Source organism: Hylobates moloch, unplaced genomic scaffold (assembly GCF_009828535.3).
Source record: "Hylobates moloch isolate HMO894 unplaced genomic scaffold, HMol_V3 SCAFFOLD_19, whole genome shotgun sequence".
NCBI classification, from domain to species: domain Eukaryota; kingdom Metazoa; phylum Chordata; class Mammalia; order Primates; family Hylobatidae; genus Hylobates; species Hylobates moloch.
This window is the reverse complement of record NW_026652294.1, coordinates 21,992,320-22,020,285: the sequence shown is the minus strand read 5'-3', so window position 1 is coordinate 22,020,285 and position 27,966 is coordinate 21,992,320. Positions and strand designations below refer to the sequence as shown.

General features: G+C 41.5%; 1 protein-coding gene and 1 pseudogene across 1 annotated transcript in view; both read left to right on the top strand.

Moving 5' to 3' along the window:
• SLC25A17 (solute carrier family 25 member 17) overlaps positions 1-27,966 on the top strand; it is a 53,640-nt gene that overhangs the window by 10,407 nt on the left and 15,267 nt on the right. Inside the window, exons 2-4 of the mRNA XM_032139181.2 lie at positions 9,809-9,869; positions 14,311-14,377; positions 16,209-16,360. Coding sequence (XP_031995072.1) covers positions 9,809-9,869; positions 14,311-14,377; positions 16,209-16,360 — 280 coding nt within the window. The remainder of the gene's footprint in view (positions 1-9,808; positions 9,870-14,310; positions 14,378-16,208; positions 16,361-27,966) is intronic.
• LOC116458982 (riboflavin kinase-like) lies at positions 19,693-20,247 on the top strand (annotated as a pseudogene).

The window sequence follows — 27,966 nt, the reverse complement described above, 5'->3', positions numbered from 1 at the left end:
TTTCAATGTCATGTGTGTCTTGATTGCAAAAAGGTTGAGAACTTTGGTAGGAGAACCATAAACAGTAGGAGTAGGAGTCAGAGATCTTGGTTGTAACCTTGCCTCTGCCACTCTGGCTTTGGGCAGACCCCTCAACTACCCTGCCCTGTCTCCTCACTTCTCAGCTGAAGGGACTCCACTGCTTCAAGTGCCAATATAGTGTAGGAAGTCACTTATTCTCCCAACACTGAATGGTTAAATGCTGCGGGGGTGGGAAGATAGAGTGTTGTAATTAAAAATATTTTGAGTGAGATACAAAGAAGGGTGTCTCTTGGGAAATAGATTCTTTAAAATTGTTATTGCTGTCAGCGATAGAACTCCCACTCAGATAGATGGTTAGAATTCTGTGGGACTCAAAATAATGGATTTATTTTATGCCTCTCTGGCACAACAGTATTGTACATTGTGGTTATCTTCTCGGTATTTTGTGCCTTCTAATTTTATGCAAGTGAACAGACAGTCCTCAGGGGAAAAAAATGAGTATTTACATTAAGATAAATTAAATTCAGATTCTGAAAAGTTATGTGCTTATACAGCTTGGCATAAGACTCACATATATAACAAATATTTTGCTTCAGGTAATAGCTGCTTATAAAAACAGCCATATTTGTGTTCGCTTGGCTAGGAGACAAATATAGCAAGTCCCTGAGGTATAGAATGCTGTGTTCCAAATTTACCTTTAGCATTCGGAGTACATTATTATTATTATTATTTTTTGAGACAGAGTCTTGCTCTGTCACCCAAGCTGGAGTGCAATGGCACGATCTCAGCTCCTTGCAAGTTCCGCCTCCCGGGTTCACGCCATTCTCTTGCCTCAGCCTCCGGAGTAGCTGGGACTACAGGCACATGCTGCCACACCCGGCTAATTTTTTGTATTTTTAGTAGAGAAGGGGTTTCACTGTGTTAGCCAAGATGGTCTTGATCTCCTGACCTCGTGATCTGCCCACCTCGGCCTCCCAAAGTGGTGGGATTACAAGCATGAGCCACCACACCTGGCCTCTAATTTTTATTTCTATATTAGTAATTTTTTAAAAGTTTTAATTATAGTAAGAGCGTGAGCTCTGTAGTCAGGCTGCCTATGTTCAAATACTGATTCTATCACAAACTATCTGACTTTAAGAAAATTACTGTACCTTTTGGCATCTGCTTCCTCATCTGTAAAATAAAGAGAATGATAGCACCTGCTTCATTGGGTTGTTGTGAGGATTAATTTTTTAAATTGAGATATAATTCATACAACATAAGATTATTTCAAGTATAGTTCAGTGGTATTTAATACATTCACAATGTTGTATAACCACCACCTCTATCTCATTCCAAAACATTTTGAATAGATAAAATGTGGCATATACACACAGTGGAACACTCAGCTATAAAAAGGAATGAAGAATTTGTATGTGCTACAATATGGATGAACCTTGAAAGCATGATAAGTGTAAAGAAGCCATGGCCGGGCATGGTGGCAATCATCAGTAGTCATAGCTACTTGGGAGAGTGAGGCAGAAGGATCACTTGAGCCAGGAGTTCAAGGCTGTAGTGTACCATGATTTTGCCTATGAATAGGTACAGACAGCACTCCAGCCTGGGCAACATAGAAAGACCCCATCTCTAAGACAAGAAAAGAAAAGCCAGTAGCAAAAAGTCACAGGTTACATGATTTCCTTTAGAGGAAATATCCAGAATAGAGACAGAAAGCCGATTAGTGGCTGCCAGGAACTGAGTGAAGGGGGAAATGGGAAGTACTTGCTTAATGAGTATGAGATTTTCTTTGGGATGATGAAAATATTTTGGAACTTTGGTGGTGGTTGAATAATATTATGAATATATAGAATGGAATACTTTAAAATGGTTAATTTTATAATATGTTAATTCCACCTTTTTTTTTTTAAGCCCCTTGAGCAATTAGACTGGCAAAAAAAAAAATCCTCAGACAACCAAAATAGAAGAGCCTTCATAACCCTGTAGGTTTTTAATCTTCTTTCTGGCCCCAATGGATTTCCCTTACTTTCTTGCAAGTTCAGCTAAGCATTTAAAGGATATTTGTTATATATATTTTATTTGACATTTCTAGGTATTTTGCAGCATGTTGTTTAGGCTACCATATTGCTGGAAATGGAAGCCTACATTTCAACTTTAAATATTTAACCCTCACATTTACACTTACGTTTTCTAACAAAGCCTAAAAGAAATCCATACGTGTGTGTGTATGTGTGTGTACCCTTTCCTTTAATTGGTTAAAACTGGTCAGCTTTTAGTTTCCTCCCCACTTCACAGCTTTCCCCCTTCCTCTGCCTATCTGTTTACTGCTTCCAGCCTCCAGGGATTGTAGCAAAAAGGTGGAAATGGGTTTCTGGCAAAATATGATAATGGTTAGCTTTCTGGGCACAGAATTTCCTGTTCCAGCTGGGTGCTCCAAGTCACCGTTGGCAAGTCAGGTTCCCGTACTCACAGTTACTAGCTGGGACTGGTACTGCCTGTCTGATATTACTGTGACACCCAGCCAGTCAACCTGAAAGCTGGCCCAGGCTTCTTTCTGCTTCCCAGTGTTTGTGTCCACAATTTGTATAATAGTAATCCTGTTGTATTAGTTTTCTATTGCTGCTGTAACAAATGACCACAGATTTAGTGGCTTAAAATAACACAAATTTATTTTCTGTAGGTCTTGTAGATCTGTAGATAAGACTGATGTGGGTCTCACAGAGTTAAAATCAAAGTGTCAGCAGAGCTGTATTCCTTTTTGGAGACTAGGGCTGCAGCTATGTCCAGCCCTTTGAATGCGAGGACTTTTTTGCTTATCTGGTGTGGCGGATATCACAAAAATTATGCACAGACCTTTTTTTAAGCTCATCACCTCTCATTAGTGTTAGTATATTTTATGTGTGGCCCAAGACAATTCTTCTTCTTCCAGTATGTCCCAGGATTATCCCTAGAAGATTGGACATGTGTGCTCTAGGGGATAATCCGTTTCCTTGCCTTTTCCAGCTTCTAGAGGCCGCCACATTCCTTGGCTAGTGGCTTTTTATCCCGTCTTCAAAGCCAGGAATGTTGGGTTGAGTCCTCATCACATTGCAGCTTTCCCACTATTCTTCTACTCTTCTGTATTCCTCTGCTATCTTTTTTTGAGGCAAAGTCTCACTCACTCTGTTGCCTAGGCCAGAGTGTAGTAGCACGAACTTGGCTCACTGCAACCTCTGGTTCAAGCGATTCTCCTGCCTCCGAGGTTCAAGAGATTCTCCTGCCTCCGAGGTTCAAGAGATTCTCCTGCCTCCAAGGTTCAAGAGATTCTCCTGCCTCAGCCTCCCGAGTAGCTGGGATTACAGGCTTGTGCCACTACTCCCAGCTAATTTTTGTATTTTTAATAGAGACAGGATTTCACTGTTTTAGCCAGGCTGGTCTCGAACTCTTGATCTCAAGTGATCTACTGCCTTGGCCTCCCAAAGTGCTAGGATTACAGGCGTGAGCCACTGCTCCCAGCCAATAATGCTTTCTTCAGAACAGCAGTTCTTAACCATTTTCTCTTTCTTTCTTTCTCTTTCTTTCTTTCTTTCTTTCTTTCTTTCTTTCTTTCTTTCTTTCTCTTTCTTTCTTTCTTTCCTTCCTTCCTTCCTTCCTTCCTTCCTTCCTTCCTTCCTTCCTTCCTTCCTTCTCTTTCTTTTTCCACCTTTTTTATATTTATTTTTATAGAGACAGGGTCTTGCTATGTTGCCCAGGCTGGTCTCAAACTCCTGGCTTAAGTGATCCGCCTGCCTTGACCTCCCAAAGTGCTGGGATTACAGGGGTGAGCCACCGCACCTGGCCTTGGGCCATTTTCTCACAAGACAACAGATGATGCTCGCAATCGACACAGACCCGGAGGCTCTCCTGCATGTCAACCATAATCCCACCCTTTTCTCACACACTCAATAAAACACTTCAGGCTGGGCGCAATGGCTGGCCTAAGTGAAGAGATAACCTATACAATAGGAGAAACTATTTGCTAACTATGCATCTGACAAGAGGTTAATATCCAGAATATACAGGCAACTCACACAACTCAATAGCAAAAACAAACAAAAACCAAGTAAATAATTAAAAAACAAAAGCTCTGAATAGACATTTCTCAAAAGAAGACATAGAATTGGCCAAGAGATACTTAAAAAAAAGCTCAAAATCACTAATCATTAGAGAAATGCAAGTCAAAATCACAGTAGGATACCATCTCACCCCAATTAGATTGACTACGATAAAAAAGACAGAAAACAGGGATCCCATTCCTTCACAGGGCCCTGGTAGAGCGACCTTGCACATCTAGGTACCAGCAAGCCCCAAGTACACACTTGCTCTGAGGTTGGGTGCGTAGATGAGCAAGGATGGATTGTCTCTACCATTCCTCAACCAGCTGAGGCCCTGAAATCCTCCCTTAGCCAGATTTCAGGACAAAGGAGCACTAGATATTATTAAAAGGACTCCTTTTGCTAGTCCTTTGGAGCCTGAATTGGGATTGAAAGTGAGAGGAACAGGGCCTGGGCTCAGAAGGGGGATATAAGGAAAGCAGAACCCAGTGTGCCTGTGTCAGTGTCATCTGGAGAAAAAGCTCTTGATGATATCTAATAGCCGTTATTCACATCAAAACTCTCTAAGGCCCTCCACCTATTTTCTCATTTATGGGAAATGAAACATTGAGAGAAAGGACTTGCCCAGTCACCTCAGATGGCTCAGCTGGAAACTAGAAGTGAGATCCGACATAGTGGAAATGTGTCGCATACAGTGTGCCACTTTCCAACTTAGCCATGAAAAAAAAAAAAAGCCAAAAACTAGCAAATGCTGGTGAGGATACAGAGAAAAGGGAACTCTTGCACTCTGTTGATGGGAATGTAAATTGGTGCAGCCATTATGGAAACAGTATGGAGGTTCCTCAAAAAATTAAAAATGGAACTACCATATGATCCAGCAATCCCATTACTGGGTATATATCCAAAGGAAATGAAATCATCATGTTAAAGAGACCTCTGCATATCTGTGTTAATTGCAGTGCTATTTACAATAGAAAAAATGTGGAATCAATGCTTATCAATGCTTATCTACAGATGAATGGATAAGAAAAATGTAAATATACCAATGGGAATTTTATTCAGCTGTAAAACAGAATGAAATCCTGCCATTTGTGGTGACATGGATGAACCTGGACAATAAATATTATGTTAAGTGAAGTAAGCCAGGCACAGAAGAACGAACACCACATGATCTTACTCATAAGTAGAATCTAAAAAAGTTGATTTTATAGAAGTAGAGAGTAGAATAGTGGTTACCGGGGCTAGAGATGGTAGGAAGGAGAGGGGGACCAGGAGAGGTTAGTTAAAGGGTACAAAGTTTCATTTAAGCCAGGTACTGTGGTGGCACAGGGCTGCAGTTCCAGCTACTCGGGAATCTGAGGCAGGAGGATTGCCTGAACCCAGGAGTTCAAGGCCAACTTGGGCAACACAGGGAGACCCCATCTCTTTAAAAAAAGAAAAAGTTAGACATGAATAAGTTCTGGTGTTCTGTTACAAACTATGGTGACGATAGCAAATAACAATGTTGTGCGTATTTCAGGATAGCTAGAAGAGAAGATTTCCGATGTTATCACCACAAAGAAATGATGTTTAAAGTAATGGGTGTGGTAATTACCCCAGTTTGATGATTATACAGTGTGTACATGCATTGAAACACTACTCTGCACCCCATAAACATGTACAATTATTACATGTCACTTATAAATAAATTTTAAAATGTCTCACTGTGGTATTCTTTTAATTCTCATCTACCAATTAGACCCCTTTTTGTTTTTCTATATAGTCCTTTTATATATAAATCTGTTCTCATTAATCATTGGAGTAGGGAGGAGGCAGTGGTGGGTTTTCAGCTAACCCTCTTGATGCAGTCTTTCCAGTACTACTAAATTTATAAAACTGTTACTTGGTGTTACTCATTTGAATTTTCTTTTTTTCTTTTTTTTGAGAAGGAGTTTCTCTCTTGTTGCCCAGGCTGGAGTGCAGTGGCACGATCTTGGCTCACTGCAACCTCCGCCTCCCGGGTTCAAGTGATTCTCTTGCCTCAGCCTCCCAAGTAGCTGGGATTATAGGCGCCCACCACCATGCCTGGCTAATTTTTGTATTTTTAGTTGGGGGGGGGGGGAGGTTCACCATGTTGGCCAGGCGGGTCTCGAACTCCTGACCTCAGGTGATCCATCTGCCTCGGCTTCCCAAAGTGCTGGGATTATAGACTTGAGCCAACGTACCTGGCCTGATTTGAATTTTCATATGCCAGTTCTTGAGGTAGTAATAGACCAATGAGCTCTTTGGGCTGACTGTTCTCTTTATCTTGGTGTTTCACTTCAAGATATCTAGGTAGGTAGGTAAGGACTTTTATGTTTAGGAACCTTCAAGTATTTATTTAAAGCTGGCAGAAAAGAGGGATGAAGGTGACCCAGTGTTTGAAGAGGTAGCTTCCAGGCTAGACTTTTTCTGTCTGGAGATGCCCTGTCTATGCAGTACCCTTCAAAGAAATGCAGTACTGGCTGGGCACGGTGGCTCACGCCTGTAATCCTAGCACTTTGGGAGGCCGAGGCGGGTGGATCACCTGAGGTCGGGAGTTCGAGACCAGCCTGGCCAACATGATGAAACCCCGTCTCCACTAAAAATACAAAAAATTAGCTGGGTATGGTGGCAGGCGCCCTTAATCCCAGCTACTCGGGAGACTGAGACAGGAGAATCACTTGAACCCAAGAGGTGGAGGTTGCAGTGAGCCGAAATCCTGCCATTGCCCTCCAGTCTGGGCAACAAGAGCAAGACTCCGTCTTAAAAAAAGAAAAGAAATGCAATACCATGCAATAGAAAACGAATGCTAGAGCCTTAATAAACTTAATAAGCTTTCTCTAACTTTCCAGCTCCCATTTTTCTTGGAAATTGCCTCCTGAAGATGAGCAGGAATGCTGGATGCATGGATTTGTAGGATTTGTAAAGCTTTGTGGGTTCAGTGTTTTATGAGACATTGAATATCATTTAGTCGTTGAGTATCATATCTTGAAACATTGAATATCATTTAATCATTTATCATGACTCGAAAAGAACATTTATGTTGGGGTCATCAAAAAAGCATAAATAAGTGAAAGTACAGTGAATTGAATAAATGTTTAATTGAGAATCTAGGATGTGCACAGATATAGAAAGAATACTCTCACAAATTAGCAGAAGAGTTAGATTTCACTCTAGTATATGTGCTGAAAGAGTCATAAATAATTGCTAATGGCAACCTAGAGGACTGAACAACCAATTGTAAGCTGATAGGTGGGGAGAGGTAACATTTAATATGTGTTTTGAAGAATACAAATATTAGAGTATTCTCCCTTGTCATGGAGGCTGACCTATTTAAACTGATAATAGGCCTACCAAATTTTCTTATTTAAGTTGTCCTAGTTCCTAGTTATTTATCATGATATAGATATATATATATATATTTTTTTTCTTTTTTCTTTTTTGAGACGGTCTCTTTTGCCCAGGCTGGAGTGCAGTGGCATGATCTCGGCTCACTGCAACCTCCATCTCCCTAGTTCAAGCAATTCCCCTGCCTCGGCTTCCCGAGTAGCTGGGATTACAGGCGTGTGCCACCAGGCCCAGCTAATTTTTTTGCATTTTTAGTAGAGAGGGGATTTCACCATGTTGGTCAGGCTGGTCTCAAACTCCTGACCTCATGATCTGCCCACCTCAGCCTCCCAAAGTGCTGGAATTGATTACAGGTGTGAGCCATCATGCCCGGCCTTTATTCGTTTTTTGTTTTTGTTTTTGTTTTTGTTTTTGAGGCAATCTCGCTTTGTCAGCCAGGATGGAGTGCAGTGACACAATCTTGGATCACTGCAACCTGTACCTCATGATTAAAATATTGTGTGAAGCCAGGTGCAGTGGCTCACACCTGGTACTCCTGCACTTTGGGAAGTTGAGGCCAGAGAATCACTTGAGGCCAGGAGTTTGAGGTCAGCCTGGGTAAATATAGTGAGACTCTGTCTTTACAAAAAATAAAATTGGCTGGGTGTGGTGACACACATCTGTAGTCCTAAATACTTGGAATGCTAAGGCAGGAAAATTGCTTGAGCCCAGGAGTTCAAGGTTACAGTGAACTATGATCTTGCCACTGCACTGGAGCCTAGATGACATAGCAAGACCCTGTCTCTAAAATAATTAACTAATTAATTAATTTTTTTGTAACCATTATTAGATCAGCAGTCTAAACTTGATTTTATGCCTGCAAATCTATACCAGTGGGTATGCATCTGGATTGAGAACCATAAACCAAAATGGAAGTTTCATGCATATAGTTTCATCCCTAAATATATGCTTGTGGTTTTTATATAGGACCTTATAAGTGGAAAGACTGTTGTTTGCTTGTTTTTCTTCATTGATAATTTGTGTCATTGTGTTATCTTGGATGAGCTTAAAGAATTGTTAGTGAAGAGATTGTTCCTATTTAATTTAAAACACAAGCAAACTACTATTTCAAAGACAATATGATCCTTTCACTTTGTGGTGAATGTATTAAGCACAGAATAAAAGTATGTGTCTGTTTAATTACTGGGTATTTTGGTTTTGGGGGTTATCAGGGAGTGCTCATGATAGCAGAAACTGACCTGTAGAAGGTTAAAAATACATTTGCCTCCTATGTTTGACATGTGTCCTAGGTTGCAAACCCCCTATCTTGTCATATGCAGGGAAATACGTTTTCTTTTTCAGTCTCTGAGAGAGAGAGAAAGAGGAGTTTTCTTCTGAAAAATTAAATACTTCTACTAAAGCATAGTAGAAGCTTGAACATTACTAATCCTAATAGATTAAAATATTATATGTATTTGTTCACTGAAAATCTGATTTGATCGATTGCTAATAATAAACTTCTGTTCATTTAAAAGTTGTGACTCCCGGCCAGGCACAGTGGCTCACGCCTGTAATCCCAGCACTTTGGGAGGCCTGAGGCGGGTGGATCATGAGGTCAGGAGATCGAGACCATCCTGGCTAACATGGTGAAACCCCATCTGTACTAAAAATACAAAAATTAGTTGAGCGTGGTGGCAGACACTTGTAATCCCAGCTACTCAGGAGGCTGCGGCAGGAGAATTGCTTGGACCTGGGAGGCGGAGGTTGCAGTGAGTCGAGATCGCGCCACTGCACTCTAGCCTGGGCAAAAGAGCAAGACTCCATCTCAAAAAAAAAAAAAAAAAAAAAGGTGTGACTCCCAGCCTGGGCAACAAAGTGAGACCCCCATCTTTACAGAAAAATTTAAAAATTAGCCAAACATGGTGATATACACCTGGAGGGTATGTGCTTGTAACCCCAACTACTTGAGAAGCTGAGGTGGGAGGATCACTTGAGCCCAAGAGTTTGAGGCTGCCGTAAACCACAACCACGCCACTGCACTCCAGCCTAGATGACAGAGCAAGATCCTGTCTCAAAAAAAAAGTTGGGGGGAGAGGGGAGGGACAGCATTAGGAGATACACCTAATGCTAAATGACGAGTTAATGGGTGCAGGAAATCAACATGGCACATGGATACATATGTAACAAACCTGCACATTGTGCACATGTACCCTAAAACCCTAAAGTATAATAAAAAAAAAAATTATGGAAAAAACAAAAACAAAAACAAAAAAAACAAATACTGTACTCTGCAGTGTACTGTATTCAATAAATTACATGAGATATTAAAAAAAAAAAGTTGTGACTTCCTATGTTTGTGATACTGTAATGGCCTTTTTCAAACTTTTCAGGGAAGTGTGACAGCAATGACAGTGTTTTTTCCCCTGGATACAGCTAGACTTCGACTTCAGGGTAAGTAGAATCATATTCCTATTCATATGGTGTCAGGAAGCAAACATTTTCTCTAGTAATTTCTTTTTTTTTTTTTTTTGAGACGGAGTTCGCTTTTGTAGCCCAGGCTGGAGTGCAATGGCATGATCTCGGCTCACTCAACCTTCGCCTCCTGGGTTCAACCAACTCTTCTGCCTCTGCCTCCCAAGTAGCTGGGATTACAGGAACCTCTTTTTTAGTAGAGACAGGGTTTCGCCAGATTGGCTAGTCTGGTCTTGAACTCCTGATCTCAGGTGTCTCCTGCCTTGGCCTCCCAAAGTGCTGGGATTACAGGCATGAACCACCGTACCCAGGCTCTTTTTTTTTTTTTTAATGTATGTGTGCTTTTATTTTTCTAGGGGGGATAGGGTTAAGGGGGAACAAGTTTTGACTGAGAAAATAAACTTTTCAGCTGAAACTGTATCCCAGAAGTTTGAAATAAGTTGTAGAAGAGGGAGAAGATAGATACCTGGTAGACTGGGGCTTAAAGTTGACACCCCCTTTCCCAATCTAGAGGCCCCTTGACTTCCTGCTCCAGATTACAGTGGGGAAGGAAGCTTTCACTCTTTCTTCTGCTCATCAGTGATCTGAAAGAGGCAGATGGGGAAAAAGCTCCGAAGAACCAATGGTGCACATCAGGCCATGTTACTTTCTCTGTCTGAGATGAGTTCTCTAAGACCCAGGGTAAAGGGTGGACTGTAGCTCTGTGGACTCAATTTGCCTCCAGACCTTTTCCAGAGCTTTTTGCCCAGTTGTTGCTGACAACTGATGACAAGACAGGCAAAGATCAAGGCCACATCAACAGCCCCTTCAAATTTCCAGAACAGGTGTATTTCCATCAGAGCCGAGCGGGAGGCTTTCGAACTCATTCCATAGGTGAGCTGCTTGCGGTTTTCTCCACACATCCTGTGAAGCCACACTCTGGGGTGACTTTAGCCTGGAAATGAAAATGGGCAGTGCCCCCTTCTATGCAGATCTGAGATGCTCAGGACCACTACTCCTCCCGGGGTGCAGAGGCAGTGCTTACTCTACAGCCCTTGCGGAGGTTCCAGGTCAGGGCGGGAAAGCCAGAGGTGCCCATGGGGCAAAGGCTTTATCAGATGTCCCTGTGGCCACAGCAAGAAAAACCCATGTGCATTTGTTGGCTGCGGAGGAAGGGCTGGCCGGGCATACAGGCCTGGCCCACCTCAGCCTCCACCCCAGTTTAGTGATTTCTGAATTAATCAATGATTTCTGATACTATAGAGATCCACCATTGACTTTAAATACTGGTCATCATTGTTTCCTATTTTATTTTTTATTTTTAAGATTTATTTTCCTTTTCTTTCCAGAAGATATCATGCTTCCTAATTAACAGAGAGTCATTCCTGGATGAGTCATAGCCTTAGCCATTTTCTAATCTAAGAACCTGAGTGGGCTTGCATTAATAATTTTGAATTGTTACAGTCCTTTTCTAAGAAGCCATATGACTTAAGGCACACAGTGGAGAGTTTTTTGAGGGAGTTAGATGATCTCAAAAGAAGAGGCAGAATAGGAACATACTGGAGCCACATACTCAATGCCATTGCTAATGTAGGCGTGTAGTCCTAATCTGCCTTTGCAGCTTTATGGGACTCTACAACTCACTGTGATTCTTGCTTGTTTTTTCCTCAGATTTGTTCAAGTTGAAATTGTAAACCTATGCCAGAACTTGCATGAAGAGATGAGTAAGATTAGGTTTGAATAGTAATTCAAAGGTTAAACCCTTTATGCCTACTATTTTTGGTTAATTTTATAGTTTTTGGATAAATAATTTTACATGATTCAACAGGCAAAATATATAAAAAGGTATACAGTGCAGTGAAAATGCTCACTCTTAGTCTGCCCTGTCTCCCTTTCCTCTTCACTGCAGGTAACATGTTTATCAGTTTCTTGAGTAGCCTTGCAGACATTCTTTATGGGATAACAAGCGAATAAGAATATATAGTCTTAATTTTCTCCCTTTTTTACTTTTTTTCTCTCTCTTTTTTACACAAAAAGCATACTTTACATGCTGTCCTGTACTTTGAACTTTTCACTTAACAGTATGTTTTAGATGCCTTCCGAATCAGCGCATTGGGAGCGTCTTAGTCTGTCTTACAGCCGTGGAGTGTTCCATGGTGTGAATGCACCATAACCTGTATCACCCTTACCCTGTTGTAGATTCTGGGGTTGTTTTCACCCTTTTGTTATTACAGAAATGATGTAAGAATAGATTTCTTCCTATGCCACGTTGTTTCTGTGAATTCTATGGGATAAATTCCCAGATATAGGATTATTGCATTAAAGGGTAATTGTATTTGTAATTTTGATGGTTATTGCCAGATTGCCTTCTTTTTTTTGAGACAGAGTCTCTCTCACCCAGGTTGGAGTGCAGTGGCACAATCTCGGCTCACTGCAACCTCCACCTCCTGGATTCACATGATTCTCCTGTCTCAGCCTCCCGAGTGGCTGGGATTACAGGCATGCGCCACCAGGCCCAGCTAATTTTTGTGTTTTTAGCAGAGACGGGGTTTCGCCATGTTGGCCAGGCTGATCTCGAACTCCTGACCTCAGGTGATCCGCCCACCTCAGCCTCCCAAAGTGCTGGGATTACAGGCGTGAGCCACCACGCCCAGCCTCAGATTGCCCTCTATAGGGGTTTGCCAGTTTGCTATCCCACAAGCCATACTGGTACCAATTTTAATTCTTAGGAAATTGGTTAATTTGCATATTTTATGTTCTAAAATTACTTTTCAGGTATGGGTAGGAAATTTGAAGTTAATTGAGGTGAGTTTTGTTTTCAGTGAGAATGCCAGGAAAAACACAGTCCTCATCCTTTTGAGACTTTATTTTTTAGATTAGGAGACAGAATGCAAGGCTAAAACCCTTTAAGAAACTTGAATTTTAGGCCGGGCTTGGTGGCTGACGCCTGTAATCCCAGCACTTTGGGAGGCCAAGGCAGGCGGATCACCTGAGGTCAGGAGTTCGAGACCAGCCTGGCCAACATGGTAAAACCCTGTCTCTACTAAAAATACAAAAAATTAGCTGGGCATGGTGGCAGGAGCCTGTAATCCCAGCTACTCAGGAGGCTAAGGCAGGAGAATTGCTTGAACCCAGGAGGCAGCGGTTGCAGTGAGCTGAGACCGCACCACTGCACTCCAGCCTGGACGACAAAGCGAGACTCCGTCTCAAAAAAAAAAAAAGAAAAAAGAAACTTGAATTTTAATACTGGCTTTGCTGCCGACCACATCTGTTCTTCCAGCTTTTGTGTCTATAGCCTCTCCTGTAAAAGGTAGATAGTAATTTATTTCCTCTTTGCTTTATAAGATGCTAAAATGAGAAAATATGTACATTAATTGAATAAAACAAGACAGCTTTATGAAATATAAGAAATAAATTAGGCTGGGCGTGGTGGCTCACGCCTGTAATCCCAGCACTTTGGGAGGCCGAGACGGGTGGATCATGAGGTCAGGAGATCAAGACCATCCTGGCTAACACAGTGAAACCCCATCTCTACTACAAAAAACAAAAAATTAGCTGGGCATGGTGGCGGGCGCCTGTAGTCCCAGCTACTCCAGTGGCTGAGGTAGGACAGTGGCGTGAACCCGGGAGGTAGAGCTTGCAGTGAGCCGAGATCACGCCACTGCACTCTAGCCTAGGTGACAGAGCAAGATTCCGCCTCAAAAAAAAAATAAATAAATAAAGAGATGTTTTTTGTCATGTCTTTTCCTTTGGAAATTAGGAATTAAATTAGACTGCCTTATGGTTCATGAGTAACAGATGAAGGGCGAGGGATCTGCAGTGGGAATTTAGCACATGGTCACACAAGGGCATCATTTAGTTCTGGGGCAACCTAGGGAGCTCAAAGGTGAGGTAAATGGCATTTCGGTGAAACTTGCTGATGCTGACAATTATAATTCTCAAAGGATTTAGTTTAAACATACACAGGCCGCGTATAGTGGCTCATGCCTGTAATCCCAGCACTTTGGGAGGCTGAGGCATGAGGATCCCTTGAGCCCACGAGTTTGAGACCAGCCTGGGCAACATAGTGAGACTCCGTCTCTAAAAATATTAAAAAATAGGCGGGGCACGGTGGCTCATGCCTATAATCCCAGCGCTTTGGGAGGCCGAGGTGGGCAGATCACTTGAGGTCAGGAGTTCGAGACCAGCCTGGCCAAAATAGCGAAACCCCGCCTCTACTAAAATACAAAAATTAGCTGGGCATGGTGGTGGGCACCTGTAATCCCAGCTACTTGGGAGGCTGTGACAGGAGAATTGCTTGAACCCAGGAGGTGGAGGTTGCAGTGAGCTGAGATCACGCCACTGCACTCCAGCCTGGGCGACAGAGTGAGACTCTGTCTCAAAAAAAAAATTTTTTTTTTAATTAATAAATAAAATAAACATGCACCATTTGGTCTTGTAGTTGATGAGAAAAGAAAATCCAAAACTACGCACATGGTGCTCCTGGAGATCATTAAAGAAGAAGGACTGTGAGTACTACCTCATTTCACCTTCGTTAAAGCAACTTGTTAGGAGATTCCTGTGCTTCCAGTAGAGTTACGCTTACTTTCTATCTTTCTCATAGCACAATAATGTTGCGAATTTGTAATTGCCTGATTTATAAGTACATAATTGTTTTCAGTTTCTTAAAGATCTGTAGTGAGGCATTTGATTCTTTTTATTTATTTATTTTTGTACAATACTTAATCTTAAGCCATTTGATTCTTGATCATGGAGTCTTCCATGAAACTAAAATGCATTGTTTTATATACAGTAAACTGAAAAAAAAAATAATAGTTGTTCATTCCTGTCAGGTGCATTAAGACAGATTATGTACTTCTTTTTTTTAGCTTTTTATTGGAAATAATTTTAAATTTACAAAAATTTGCAAAACTAAACTTAGTACAAAGAAGACAAGTATATGCTTTACCCAGATTCATCTGTTAACATCTTTTCCTGTTTGTTTTACCATTTTTGCTCATGCTGTCTCTGTCCCACCTCCCTTCTCTCCTTACACACACCGCACACAAATTTCCTCTGAATTATTTGAGAGTAAGTTACATACATCAAAGCCTTTTAGCCCCATGACATTGACACTTCTAAACAATACAGTCCGCCTGTAATCCTAGCACTTTGGGAGGCCGAGGCGGGCGTATCACCTGAGGTCAGGAGTTCGAGACAGCCTGACCAACATGGAGAAACCCCGTCTCTACTAAAAATACAAAATTAGCCAGGCGTGATAGCACATGCCTACAATCCCAGCTACTAAGGAGTCTGAGGCAGGAGAATCACTTGAACCCAGGAGGGAGGTTGCGGTGAGCCGAGGTTGCGCCATTGCACTCCAGCCTGGGCAACAAGAGTGAAACTCTGTCTCAAAAAAAAAAAAAAAAAAAAGAATGTTTCTCATTTTAAGTTTGCCTGACATTTCCTCATGATTCCATTGAGGTTATGCATTATTGGCCTGAATAATGCACAGGTGATATTGTGTCCTTCACAAGGTATCACATCTTGACTCACATACTGTCTGCCTGCCCTTGGTTGGCTAATTATGATTTCTTAAATTTGATTTAGCCATTGTGCAATTACTTTTTCTTCCCTTGCAACTATAAGCAGTCTATGTGGCGATACTTCAAAACAATACAAATATCCTGTGCTTTATCAACATTTCTCCCCTAAATTTACCACGAAGTTGCAAAATGACGACTTTCCAACTCCAGCATTGCCTCCACAGTGACAATTTTACCAGTGTTGGCATTCTGCTGTAAGCAGGACCTCCACTTCTCCTTCATTTATTTATCTACTTATTATTGGTATAGGCTCAGAAATGTCTATTTTTCAGTGGTTTACAATTGATTACTGTACTTAATTATTTTGGTATTCAAATTGCCCCAGATTTGGCCTGTAGGAGCTCCTGTGAGCTCCTGTGCCCATCTTTTTTTTTTTTGGTACTTTTTTCCTATAATTACTTAATTTTAACTGTTCTTGCCCTGTAATAAAACATGAATGGTACTCTATTAACTAACAGCCATGAGGAAGTTGTCTCTAATTTTATATACCAACGTTACTAAAGAAAATTAAGGGAGGGAATTAATAAGTCAGTCAGACTTTGTGTTGTTTCTTTGGTATCATTAGTGCTAGAATAGATTTCTTGATTTGGACATCCTTCAGAATGTGAGGTGTGTGTACAGTTTTGAGTCCCTTGTATTCATGTAGGAGTGAAGCTTGAGACCATGTGAATGATGGTCAGCCTTTCCTAGGATTTCTCTGCCAATTTCTAATTTGTCCATGACCTTTACTTTGCTTATTGTGTTTTTCCCCTAGCCTGGCACCATATCGAGGGTGGTTTCCAGTGATTTCCAGTCTCTGCTGCTCCAATTTTGTCTATTTCTACACTTTTAATAGCCTCAAAGCACTCTGGGTCAAAGGTCAACGTTCTACCACTGGAAAAGATCTGGTAGTTGGGTTTGTTGCAGGTAACAAGGTTTTCCGGGTATAAAATGTTTTTATATTTACCTTGTGGTTTTATATCCTCTAAGAGGTTCTTTAGCCCAAAGTAATGCTAACAAAGAATATAGCCAGTTTTCCAACTTGGTTTTTTTTTTTTTTTTAAATTGTGTTAAAAAACATGTGACATAAAATTTACCATGTTAATTTTAAGTGTAAGGTCAGTAGTGTTAAACATGTTCACATGTTGTGAAATAAATCTCCAGTACTTTTGCATATTGCAGACCTGATTCTATTCTCATTAAACTCCCCTTTTCCCTTTCCCTGAGCCCCTAGTAACCACCATTCTACTTTCAGTTTCTAAGAATTTGACTACTTCAGATACTTGATATAAGTTGAATCATACACTACTTGTTTTTTTTTTGTGACTGGCTTACTTCACTTAGTATAATGTCTTTGACTTTTATCCATGGCATATAGCATGTGACATGACTTCCTTACTTTTTTATGACTGAATAATATTCCATTATATGTATATATCACATTCTGTTTATCCATTCATCTGTTAATGGGCACTTAAGTTGCTTCCATCTTTTGGCTGTTGTGAATAGTGCTATGAGAATGGGTGTGAAGCTATCTCTTTGAGAGCCTGCTTTCCATTCTTCTGGATATATACCCAGAAATGGGATTGCCGGATCATTTGGAATTCTGTTCAGTTTTCTCAGGAAACTCCATACTGTTTTCCATAACACTGTAACATTTATAATCTCACCAACAGTACACGGAAGTTCCCATTTTTCCACATCCTCACTAACACTTACTTTCTGTTTTATGATAGTAGCCATCCTAATGGGTATGAGGTGATATCTCACTGTGGCTTCGATTTGCATTTCTCTGATGATTAGTGATGCTGAACATCACTTTTCATATGTTTGTTGGCCATTTGCATATTATCTTTGCAGAAATGTCTGTTGTGGTTCTTTGTCCATTTTTTAATCGGGTTATTACATTTTTTTGCTTTGAAGTTGTAGGATTTCTATATGTGGTATAATAAAAAATATATGTGGCCTTTGTCCCTGGTTCCTGGCACGGTTCCTAAAACTATTGGAATTCCCTGAGTGGTAGTATCTTTTGTTATTCCTAATGAGCCTCTTTGAACTATCCCTGAGTTTAGGCTAATAAAGTTACTATTGGTGGGCTCCTAGATGATAGCTTCAGGATGGAGGCTGGTGGCCAGAGGAACCAGCCACGTGCTTAGAGAGGAGGGGAGAGAGGTTGAATTTTGGATAAATAACTCAGGATAGAAGTCTAGGAGTCATCACAGGCTCTTCGTGCCTTCCCACCCTCCACATCTGCTTGGCCATCAAGAACCACTGGTCTGTCTCCTCACTATCTCTTGGATCCATTTCCTCTTCTCCATATCCATAGCCATTTCCCCAAATCAAGCCTTATCATTGCTCACCTGGACTATTGCACTAGTCTGATCTTCCCTTTGAGGTCTTCCTCATGAACCCACTTTGCACAGTTTTGCAGCCTTTCTAGGAGAGTAGTTTTCAAAGAGTATCACGGCTCAAAGAACTCAAGTTTGAGATTTGTTCACTTGGGGAAAAAAATTAGAATAGTTCCTGTACAGAAAAAGACTTGTTTTTTACATAAATTACAACAAATGGCAATCTAGTGGGATCTTCTATACTTGAGACCAGTTATTTGTAATACCTTGATTTTAATCATTTTAGATTAGTTTATATGTATTTGCATTTGAAAGATTATAACTTACAGGGACTAACTCATATAACTTTCCATGAAACTTCTAATTCATGGACTATATGTTGAAATTTTTTGCTTTTTATATTGTCCAAAGCTGTTTATTGGCTGTGTCTGCCATCCCATTACCCACCAGATATATACCACCCCAGTGTTACTCTCTGTGTCCTGTTCTTCTCCTTTCTAACTCTTAGCACAATTTAGGATTACAGGAGACTCCCCCGTACCTAACACAGCTGGACTGATATAGTAGGGCAGTTAGCTTTCATTTTTTACTTTTTTCTACTTATTTAAAATTTTTTTTTCAGGGCTCATGAACAATTTTTTTCTTTTTTTTTTTTTTTTTTCAGGGCTCAGTTTTAAAAAGTCAGTTAAAGTAACACATATAATAAAGTAACATATAATAAATATATATATAATACATATAACACATGTATAATAAATATACAATAAATTGTTGTATTTTAACTTTAAAGTTCACTCTTACACTTTTTTTTTTTTTTTTTTTTTTGAGATTGTGTCTCACTCTGTTGCCCAGGCCGGAGCGCAGTGGCACAATCTTGGATCGCTGCAACCTCCGCCTCCTGGGTTCAAGCAATTTTCCTACCTCAGCCACCTGAGTAGCTGGGATTACAGGCACCCACCACCATGCCCAGCTAATTTTTTATATTTTTAGTAAAGATAGGGTTTCACCATGTTGGCCAGGCTGGTCTCGAACTCCTGACCTCAGGTGATCTGCCCGCCTCGGCCTCCCAAAGTGCTGGGATTACAGGCGTGAGCCACCGCGCCCAGCCTAAAGTGTTTTCTTGAGTGTGTGAGAAGAGGGTAGGATTACAGTCAGCACATAGGAGAGTCTACGGGTCTGTGTTGACTGTGAGCATCATCTGTTGTCTTGTCAGAAAATGGTCCAAGGCCAGGTGTGGTGGCTCACTCCTGTAATCCCAGCAGTTTGGGAGATCAAGGCAGGAGGATCACTTGAGCCAGGAGTTTGAGACCAGCCTGGGCAACATAGCAAGACCCCATCTCTATAAAAAATAAATTTTACACCAGGCGCAGTGGCTCATGCCTGTAATCCCAGCACTTTGAGAGGCTGAGACGGGTGTATCACCTGAGGTCAGGAGTTCCAGAACAGCCTAGCCAACATGGTGAAACCCCACCTCTGCTGAAAATACAACAAATTAGCCAGGTGTGGTAGCAAGTGCCTGTAATTCCACCTACTGGGGGACTGAGGCAGGAGAATTGTTTGAACCCGGCAGGCAGAGGTTGCAGTGAGCCGAGATCATGCCACTGCACTCCAGCCTGGGCAACAAGAGGGAAACTCTACCTCTAAATAAATAAACAAACAAACAAACAAACAAATAAAATATTTTAAAAGGTGGGGAAAGAAGGAAAGAAAGAAAATGAAAATGGTCGGGAGACCCAGCTCCCGAGTCGTCGGCATCAGGGATCCTCTGTGGCGTGTCATTGGCATTGTCTGGCCCCTGGTGCACCCCCGCGGCAGACAGAGCTCACGCCCCTTCCCACCCTGTGGCTGGTCGGGGGTCCGGGCACTGCGTGGATGGTGGCTCTGTAGGATGCAGGGACTGGGCTGCAGCCCATGCCTCGAGCAGACTGCATTGTGAAGCATCTTATACTCCTGCTGGGACCAAGTGGTATGGGCCTTCGGCCGTGGCTACAAGCAACTGGGCATCCCCCACAGCTAATTTTCCTGAGCAAGTGGTAGATAATCTGCCAGCCGATATATCCAGTGGCATTATGGTAGGGCCAGTGTTGGAAGTGGAGATGGTCAGAAGATGGTGGTGAGCATAGGATGGAACCCATACTATGAGAATATGAAGAAGTCCATGGAAACACATACCATGCATACCTTCAAAGAGCACTTCTATGGGGGAATCCTGAGTGTGGCCATTGTTGGCTACCTCAGACCAGAAAAGAACTTTGATTCATGAGAGTCACTTATTTCAGCAATTCAAGGTGATTTTTGAGGAAACTAAGAAATGACTAGATTTACCAGAACATTTGAAACTCAAGACAATTTCTTCCAGGTTTCTAAAAGCAAAATAATGAATGGCCACTGATGAAAAATCATATTATTTATTCATTCACTGTTTTCTAGTATTTCAGTGTTTTGTTTTGTTTTTATTTTATTTTATTTTAATTTGTTGAGGCGGAGTCTTGCTCTCTCTCCCAGGCTGGAGTGCAGTGGCGTGATCTCGGCTCACTGCGACCTCTGCCTCCCAGGTTCAAGTGATTCTGCTGCCTCAGCCTCCTGAGTAGCTGGAATTACAGGCGGACACCACCATGCTTGGCTAATTTTTGTATTTTTAGTAGATACAGAGTTTCACCATGTTGGTCAGGCTGGTCTCAAACTCCTGACTTCGTGATCTGTCTGCCTGGTCTCAAAACTCCTGACCTCGTGATCTGTCTGCCTGGTCTCAAACTCCTGACCTCGTGATCTGTCTGCCTGGTCTCAAACTCCTGACCTCGTGATCTGTCTGCCTTGGCCTCCCCAAGTGCTGGGATTATAGGCATGAGCCACAACGCCTGGCCCAGTGTTTATTATTGTCCAGCCTCATCTTGGTTATATTTCAAAAATCAAACATTTTCCTACAGCTGTGAATTAGTTTAAACAGTATGATGTAGTTACCATATCATGCTTCATCTGTTAAATTAAGCCCATCATGTCATAGCACTAAAAAGATTCATTTAAAAATCAAGATTTAAAAAATATATATTGATTAAGATGTACCACTAGGAAGGTATTACATGTGTATAAGTGTGGGTAAAAAGGCAAGTCACTAGTTTGAGCTGAAAAGTAAAATTTTCATGGTAAAATACCGCATGTATGTACTTGTATAGTGCGTACTTCTAAGTAGAGAAGGCTTATAAAAGTAAATGGATTAAGGCCAAGTGCAGTGGGTCACGCCTGTAATCCCAGCACTTTGGGAGGCCAAGGTGGGAGGATTGCTTGAGCTTAGGAGTTCAAGACCAATCTCGGCAGCATAGCAAGACCCCATCTCTATAAATAAAACAAAAGTAAATGCATTAAATGGAAGGTTGATAGTTTATCATAAACCTACAAAGATGTTTGTAAAATTTTGTTTTAGTCATTTTCTTTGAACTCAGATCATTATACCATCTTCATTTTTGTATGGAGCTGGTTCAATTCTAAGTCCTCTAGACTTTCCCTGCCTATCTTTGTTGTTGTTGTTGTTGTTGTTGTTGAAGACAGTAAAATAAGTGTTTTTCAAGTCTAAAAAAAAAAAAGAAAAGAAAACTGTCAAGAACTGCTATTCTGAAACTCTAAGTCTGTTTTATCCCTGCTTAAAAGCTTTCAGTATCTGTTCCTTGCATGCAGCTTGGCACCCTCAGCATATCAGACTCCTGCTGTTTATAGGATAAAAGCCTGACATATCTTATCTGCTGTGATACAAATTACCTCAAGCTTGATCTTTACTGATCTTGACTGCAGACACTACAGCACACTGAGCTCTTGTAACAGGTAGGCTACTCGCTAGGATGCCTGTGCTCTTCCACTTCTAGTCACTGAGTTTTACACTTACCAAGAGTGAACTGTTTATTATCAAATCTGCTTATGCCAGTTGCATCTGTTACTGTAGGCAAAGCATTATGGTATGGGTGTCCTTCCATGCCAAACTGTGAGTCTTTGACTGTACCAAGCCATGTGGTAACCCCATTCCTCTACAGCAACTGTGGTCTGTCTGACAACAGTCTTACTGCTTATTTCATCTTATTAACTCCCATTCGTCCCTTTATTCTCAGCTACCTCTTCTTCAGGAATCTTTCCTTGTTTCCTGTACCCACCACCCCTAGGTTTTATTCTGGGTTACGTGCCCTTCCTGTGTGCTCCAACATGGCATCTACCTCTGTCTTAGTGTTTATTGTCTAATAAGTCTGCATATTCTTCTTCATCTTTTGCTAGACAGTAAGCTCCTTAAAGGCAGAGATTACATTTTTGTTATTTCCACATCCCCAGTGTCTTAGCACACTGCCTAGTACATAGAAGGTACTTATTAAACATTGAGTGAATGAATTAAATTTAAAATACTGCTCCTCCTGGAGTCTTCTCCATTTTACTAAATGGCAACTCTGGTCTTCCAGTTGCTCTACCAAAAATCTTGAATATATCTTCCTTCTCTCTGACCCCACCTCCAGTCCATGAGCAAACCTTTCTTCTTATGATACCCAGAATTCAACTACAGTCAGCCCTCATCCGTGGGTTCCACATCTGTAGATTCGGCCAACTGTGGATTGAAATTATTTGGGGAAAAAGAAGAGGGTGGTTGCATCTATACTGAACATGTAGACTTTTTTTTCTTGTCGTTATTCCCTAAACAATACAATATAACAACTATCTACATAGCCTTTACATTGTATTATAAGTAATCTAGAGATTAAAGTGTATGGGAGGATGTATGTAGGTTACATGCAAATACTTGTGTCATTTTATATCAGGGACTGGAGCATCTGGGGATCTTGATATCCAAGGGGGTCCTGGATCCACTTCCCCTAAGATACTGAGAAGTAACCGTACTTTCCTCTCCCCCACCACCTCAGTCCCAACCACCATCATCAAATCTTTCTGGAATTATTTCCAGAGCCTCCTACTTTTTTTTTTTTTTTTTGGCAACAGGGTCTCACTTTGTCACCCAGGCTGGAGTGCAGTGGCACGATCTTGGCTCACTGCAACCTCTGCCTCCCAGGTTCAAGCGATTCTCCTGCCTCAGCCTCTCTAGTAGCAGGGATTACAAGCACACACCACCATGCCCAGCTAATTTTTTGTATTTTAGTAAAGATGGAGTTTCACCATGTTGGCCAGGCTGGTCTCAAACTCCTGACCTCAAGTGAGCTTCCTGCCTCGGCCTCCCAAAGTGCTGGGATTACAGGCATGAGCCACTATGCCCAGCCAGAGCCTCCTAACAGATCCCTCACTTCCTCCTTAGTCTCCTTCAGTCTGTATTCACCACAGCAGCCAGTGTGATCATGTTAAAACATGAATGAGGGCTAGGTGCAGTGGCTCATGTCAATAATGTCAGCACTTTGGGAGGCTAAGGTGAGAGAATCACTTGAGGCCAGGAGTTTGAGACAGCCTGGGCACCATAGCAAGACCTCATTTCTACAAAAAAAAAAAAAAAACAATTAGCAGGGCATGGTGGCATGCACTTGTAGTCCTAGCTATTCAGGAGTCGTTCAGAGTGAGACCCTGTCTCTTAGAAAAAAATTTTAAAAAGTGAATGAGATCATGTCATTTCTCTGTTCAGAGCCTTCCAGTTGCTTCCTATCTCACTCAGAGGAAAAGCCAGTCCTTACCTTGTCCTGCAAAGCCTGTTTAACCGGGCCATCCTATTCTCTTTACTTACACTGCTGCAGCCACCCTGACCTCTTTTCTCCTTCCTAAACACTCCTGGCATGTGTCTGCCTGTGTACCTGCTATGACCTCTGCCTGGTAACCATGTGGATAACTCCTTCGCCTCCTTTTAGGTTTTTCCCTAAATGGCCACTGTTAAATGATAAACTTTAGACAAATTATGTTTAACAGAGCTTTTTTTTGTTTTGTTTTTTTGAGAAGGAGTCTCACGCTGTCGCCCAGGCTGGAGTGCAGTGGCGCGATCTCCGCTCACTGCAATCTCTGCCTCCCAGGTTCAAGAGATTTTCCTGTCTCAGCCTCCCAAGTAGCTGGGACTACAGGTGCAAGCCATCATGCCCAGCTAATTTTTGTATTTTTAGTAGAGACGGGGTTTCACTGTGTTGGCCAGGCTGATCTCGAACTCCTGACCTAAGGTGATCCACCCGTGTCAGCCTCCTAAAGTGTTGGGATTACAGGCATGAACCACCATGCCTGGCCTAACAGAGTTTGATCAAACAAAGAACAATTCGCAAATTGGGCAGCCCTCAGAACCAGAAGGTCAGAGTGACTCTGGAGCTGTCACATGGTAGAATATTTATGGACAGAAAAAGGAAAGTGACATATAGAAGTCAGAAGTGAGGTACAGAAACAGCCAGATTAGTTACCACTTGTTTACCTTATTTGAACAGTTGGCTGCCTGTGATTGGCTGAAACTCTATGATTGGCACAAGATCCAGGTAGGTTATAGTTCACTATATACTGAGAAACCTTCAAGGTTATTTTTGTTTCTTGTTGTTGTTGTTGTTGTTGTTGTTGTTGTTGTTGTTGAGACAGGGTCTTGCTCTGTCATCCGGGCACTGGAGTACAATGGTGCAGTCATAGTTCACTGCAGCCTCAAACTCCTGGGCTCGAGATCGCCCTGCCTCGGCCTCCCAAGTAGCTAGGACTACAGGGATGCCACCACACCCAGCTAATTTTTTTAAATTTTTTGTACAGATGGGGGTCTTACTGTGTTGCCCAGGCTGGTTTCAAACCCCTGGCCTCAAGCGATTCTTCTGCCTCGACCTTCCAAAGTGCTAGGATTACAGATATTAGCCCCTGCTCCCAGCTGAATATTTATTTAAAAAAATAAAAAGAATATTTATTTTTGTTCATATTAAATCTATCTTCTTAAAGCAACTAGAAACAAAGATGAAACTTAGTACATATGTTTTCTCCCCCTGCAAAGGTATGAGTTAGCAATTCCAAAATGACTTTTTGTATACTTTAGGGTAAGTAAATATATTGTGATCCTGGCCTAGTTCCCTTGGACAATAAAGTATATACCCTCTCCCACAAGCCATTTATTCATCGTGGTTTGTTCATCAAATATATATTGGGTGTCTAGTATGTGCTAAATCCAGTTCTAGATGCTAAGGATATGGCAGTAAATAAAAAATGAAAATCTCTGTCCTCATGAGGCTTACAATCTAATATTGTAAGATAGACAATGAACAAGGAAAATACATAGTATGTTAGAGGATAAGGTTACAGACAAAATTTAAGCAGAGAAGGGATAGAGAGTACTGAGGGTTAGAAAGAGGTACCATTGGCCAGGCGCGGTGGCTCATGCTGTAATCCCAACACTTTGAGAGGCTGAGGCGGGTGGATTACCTGAGATCAGGAGTTTGAGACCAACCTGGCCAACATGGCGAAACCCCCTGTCTACTAAAAATACAAAAATTAGCTGGGTGTGGTAGCAGGCACCTGTCATCCCAGCTACTTGGGAGGCTGAGGTAGGAGAATCACTTGAACCCAGGAGGCGGAGGTTGCAGTGAGCGGAGATCGAGCCACTGCACTCCAGCCTGGGAGACAGAGTGAGACTCCATCTCCAAAAAAGAAAAAAAGAGGTACCATTTTAGATATTATGGTGTTAAGTCAAGTTAAAGCTGTCTCTACATATTTTAACTTCAGTGCTGGGAATGGTAAAAAATTAAAAATAAATTAGCTGGCATGTGCCTGTAGTCCCAGCTACTTGGGAGACTAAGGAGGGAAGATCACTTGAGCCCAGGAGTAGGAGGCTGCAGCAAGACCATGTCTCAAGAAAACAAAATAAAATAAAATAAATAATTGTAACAGCTAATGGAATAAAACATGTGTGAAAGTGAATTCCTGTGTTTTGAAATTGTAAAGAATAAAGGGAATAATCACTTGGTGATTGGATTAGATTAGTGGTTCTCCACTGAGGCTGATTTTGACCCACAGGGTCAAATGTGGCATCTAGTGGGTAGAGGCCAGGGAGACTGCTAATCATCCTACACAAGAGCCCACATACACACACAACAAATAATTTTCCACCCCAAAATATTAGTACTGTCACAGTTGGGAGACTCTGGGTTAAAGAATTTTACAATCCTTTGTAATTGTGAGATTCTCTGATTGTAGGTCTTCTCTTTTTCTGAAGGTTGAGAGTTCCTTGAAAATTACTTTTGTGAGTTTTAAACTTCTCTTCATAACAAGTTTTTATATCTTAATATGTACATATTTTTATAATAATTATAACAGCTTTCTCCCTGCTGTATTATAATCACTGTAGAAATGAGTTGTATCATCTCTAAGGAGAACTAGGAACAGCATTGTTGCTCTTCAAATTCTTCTTGAAACTTAGAAATTTATTATTTATTGTATTTTCCCAAAAAAACAAGCCTATAAAGCTTAATATCTTGGGGAATAATTTGGGGACAGAACCTTAACAGATAACTTAAATGAAGAGACACTTATTTTTATGAAATTGGAATTTTTAGCAATAACTCTTACTGAATGCCAAAGGTATTATCATTGTTATGATAGTTCAAAATGTATTTCCTGCCCTCTGGCCTTAAATCTGGCAACACAGGTTTGTTCCTGTTGTGTGTAAAGTTTCATTCGTTCCTACAGAGTCAAGTGAGATTTGTTAGATTTGTGCCTTTGTTTTGCCATTTTCTTATATCCATGGCCATTGCACATATTTCCCAGAAGTGCATACCCAATTAGCCTACTTCTTTTGTGTTTTCTCTCCATAACAAAGGAGACTCACTGCTGATAAAACTATTTGTTTTCAAGATTTCAGGAGTAAATAGCTGTGTTCTAATTGTTCCTTGATTTAGTGAATAATTTTAGTGTGTTCAATTACTGTTCTTCATCTCTTAATTTTGGTTTATTCTTTCTTGTAAATGATTTGTTACATAAAAGAAAGAAAATAGAATTATAGACATTAGAATTAGAAAAAACACAGTCTTCTGCCCTTTGGTAGATAAAGTATTAATTTGTATTTCTGCTTTAGAGCTGAAGTAGCATCCACAGCTTGGAACTGGCGGAAGAGTTTTTGTTGTTGTTTTGAGATGGAGTCTCGCTCTGTCACCAAGGCTGGAGTGCAGTGGCGCGATCTCGGCTCACTGCAACCTCTGCCTCCCGGGTTCAAGCGATTCTCCTGCCTCAGCCTCCCGAGTAGCTAGGACTACAGGCGCCCGCCACCATGCCCATCTAATTTTTGTATTTTTAGTAGAGACGGGGTTTCGCCATGTTGGCCAGGCTGGTCTCTAACTCCTGACCTTGTGTTCCACCCGCCTCAGCCTCCCAAAGTGCTGGGATTCCAGGCGCGAGCAACCGCGCCCGGCCGGAACTGGCAGAAGAGTTACACGGGCTTATAAAAAAGCAGACAATTTTCTTTATCCTTTGGGCCTGTCAGGAGTTGGAATTGGTACTCACGAATGGTTTGTGGCATGCTTCTCTCAGTGGAATGCTGACCTTTGCTTGATGATATAGGTTGCAAGTTTTAGTAGTGTTGGATTCTCAAGTATTTTGAGTAGCTTCTCTCAGAACTCATAAAATTATACTGGTTAAAAAATACTCCTCCATCTATTTTGGCTTAGAGAGTGAAAAAAAGTACTTGAACTTCTCAGATAAAAAGCTTTGAAATACCAAATGTTCTTACAAGGACTTTATAATCTGTTATTTAAGTAATGTGGTACGTTTTTGTACTTGAGGTTGTCCTTTAGAAGAATCCTTTTAGGCTGGGCGCAGTGGCTCACACTTGTAATCTCAGCACTTTGGGAGGCCGAGGCAGGCGGATCACAAGGTCAGGAGATCGAGACCATCCTGGCTAACATGGTGAAACCCCATCTCTACTAAAAATACAAAAAATTAGCCAGGCACAGTGGCGGGCGCCTGTAGTCCCGGCTACTCGGGAGGCTGAGGCAGGAGAATGGTGTGAGGTGGTGAGGTGGAGCTTGCAGTGAGCTGGAGCTTGCAGTGAGCCGGAGCTTGCAGTGAGCCGGAGCTTGCAGGGAGCCGAGATAGGGCCACTGCATTCTGGCCTGGGTAAAAGAGCGAGACTCCATCTCAAAAAAAAAAAAAAAGAAGAATCCTTTTAGTCTTTCTGCTTGTGTTAATAATGAGGATATGAAAGCAGATTTTTTTTTCTTTTTTCTTTCTTTCTTTTTTTTTTTTTTTAATAAGAAAAGGTCTCACTCTGTTGCCCAGCTC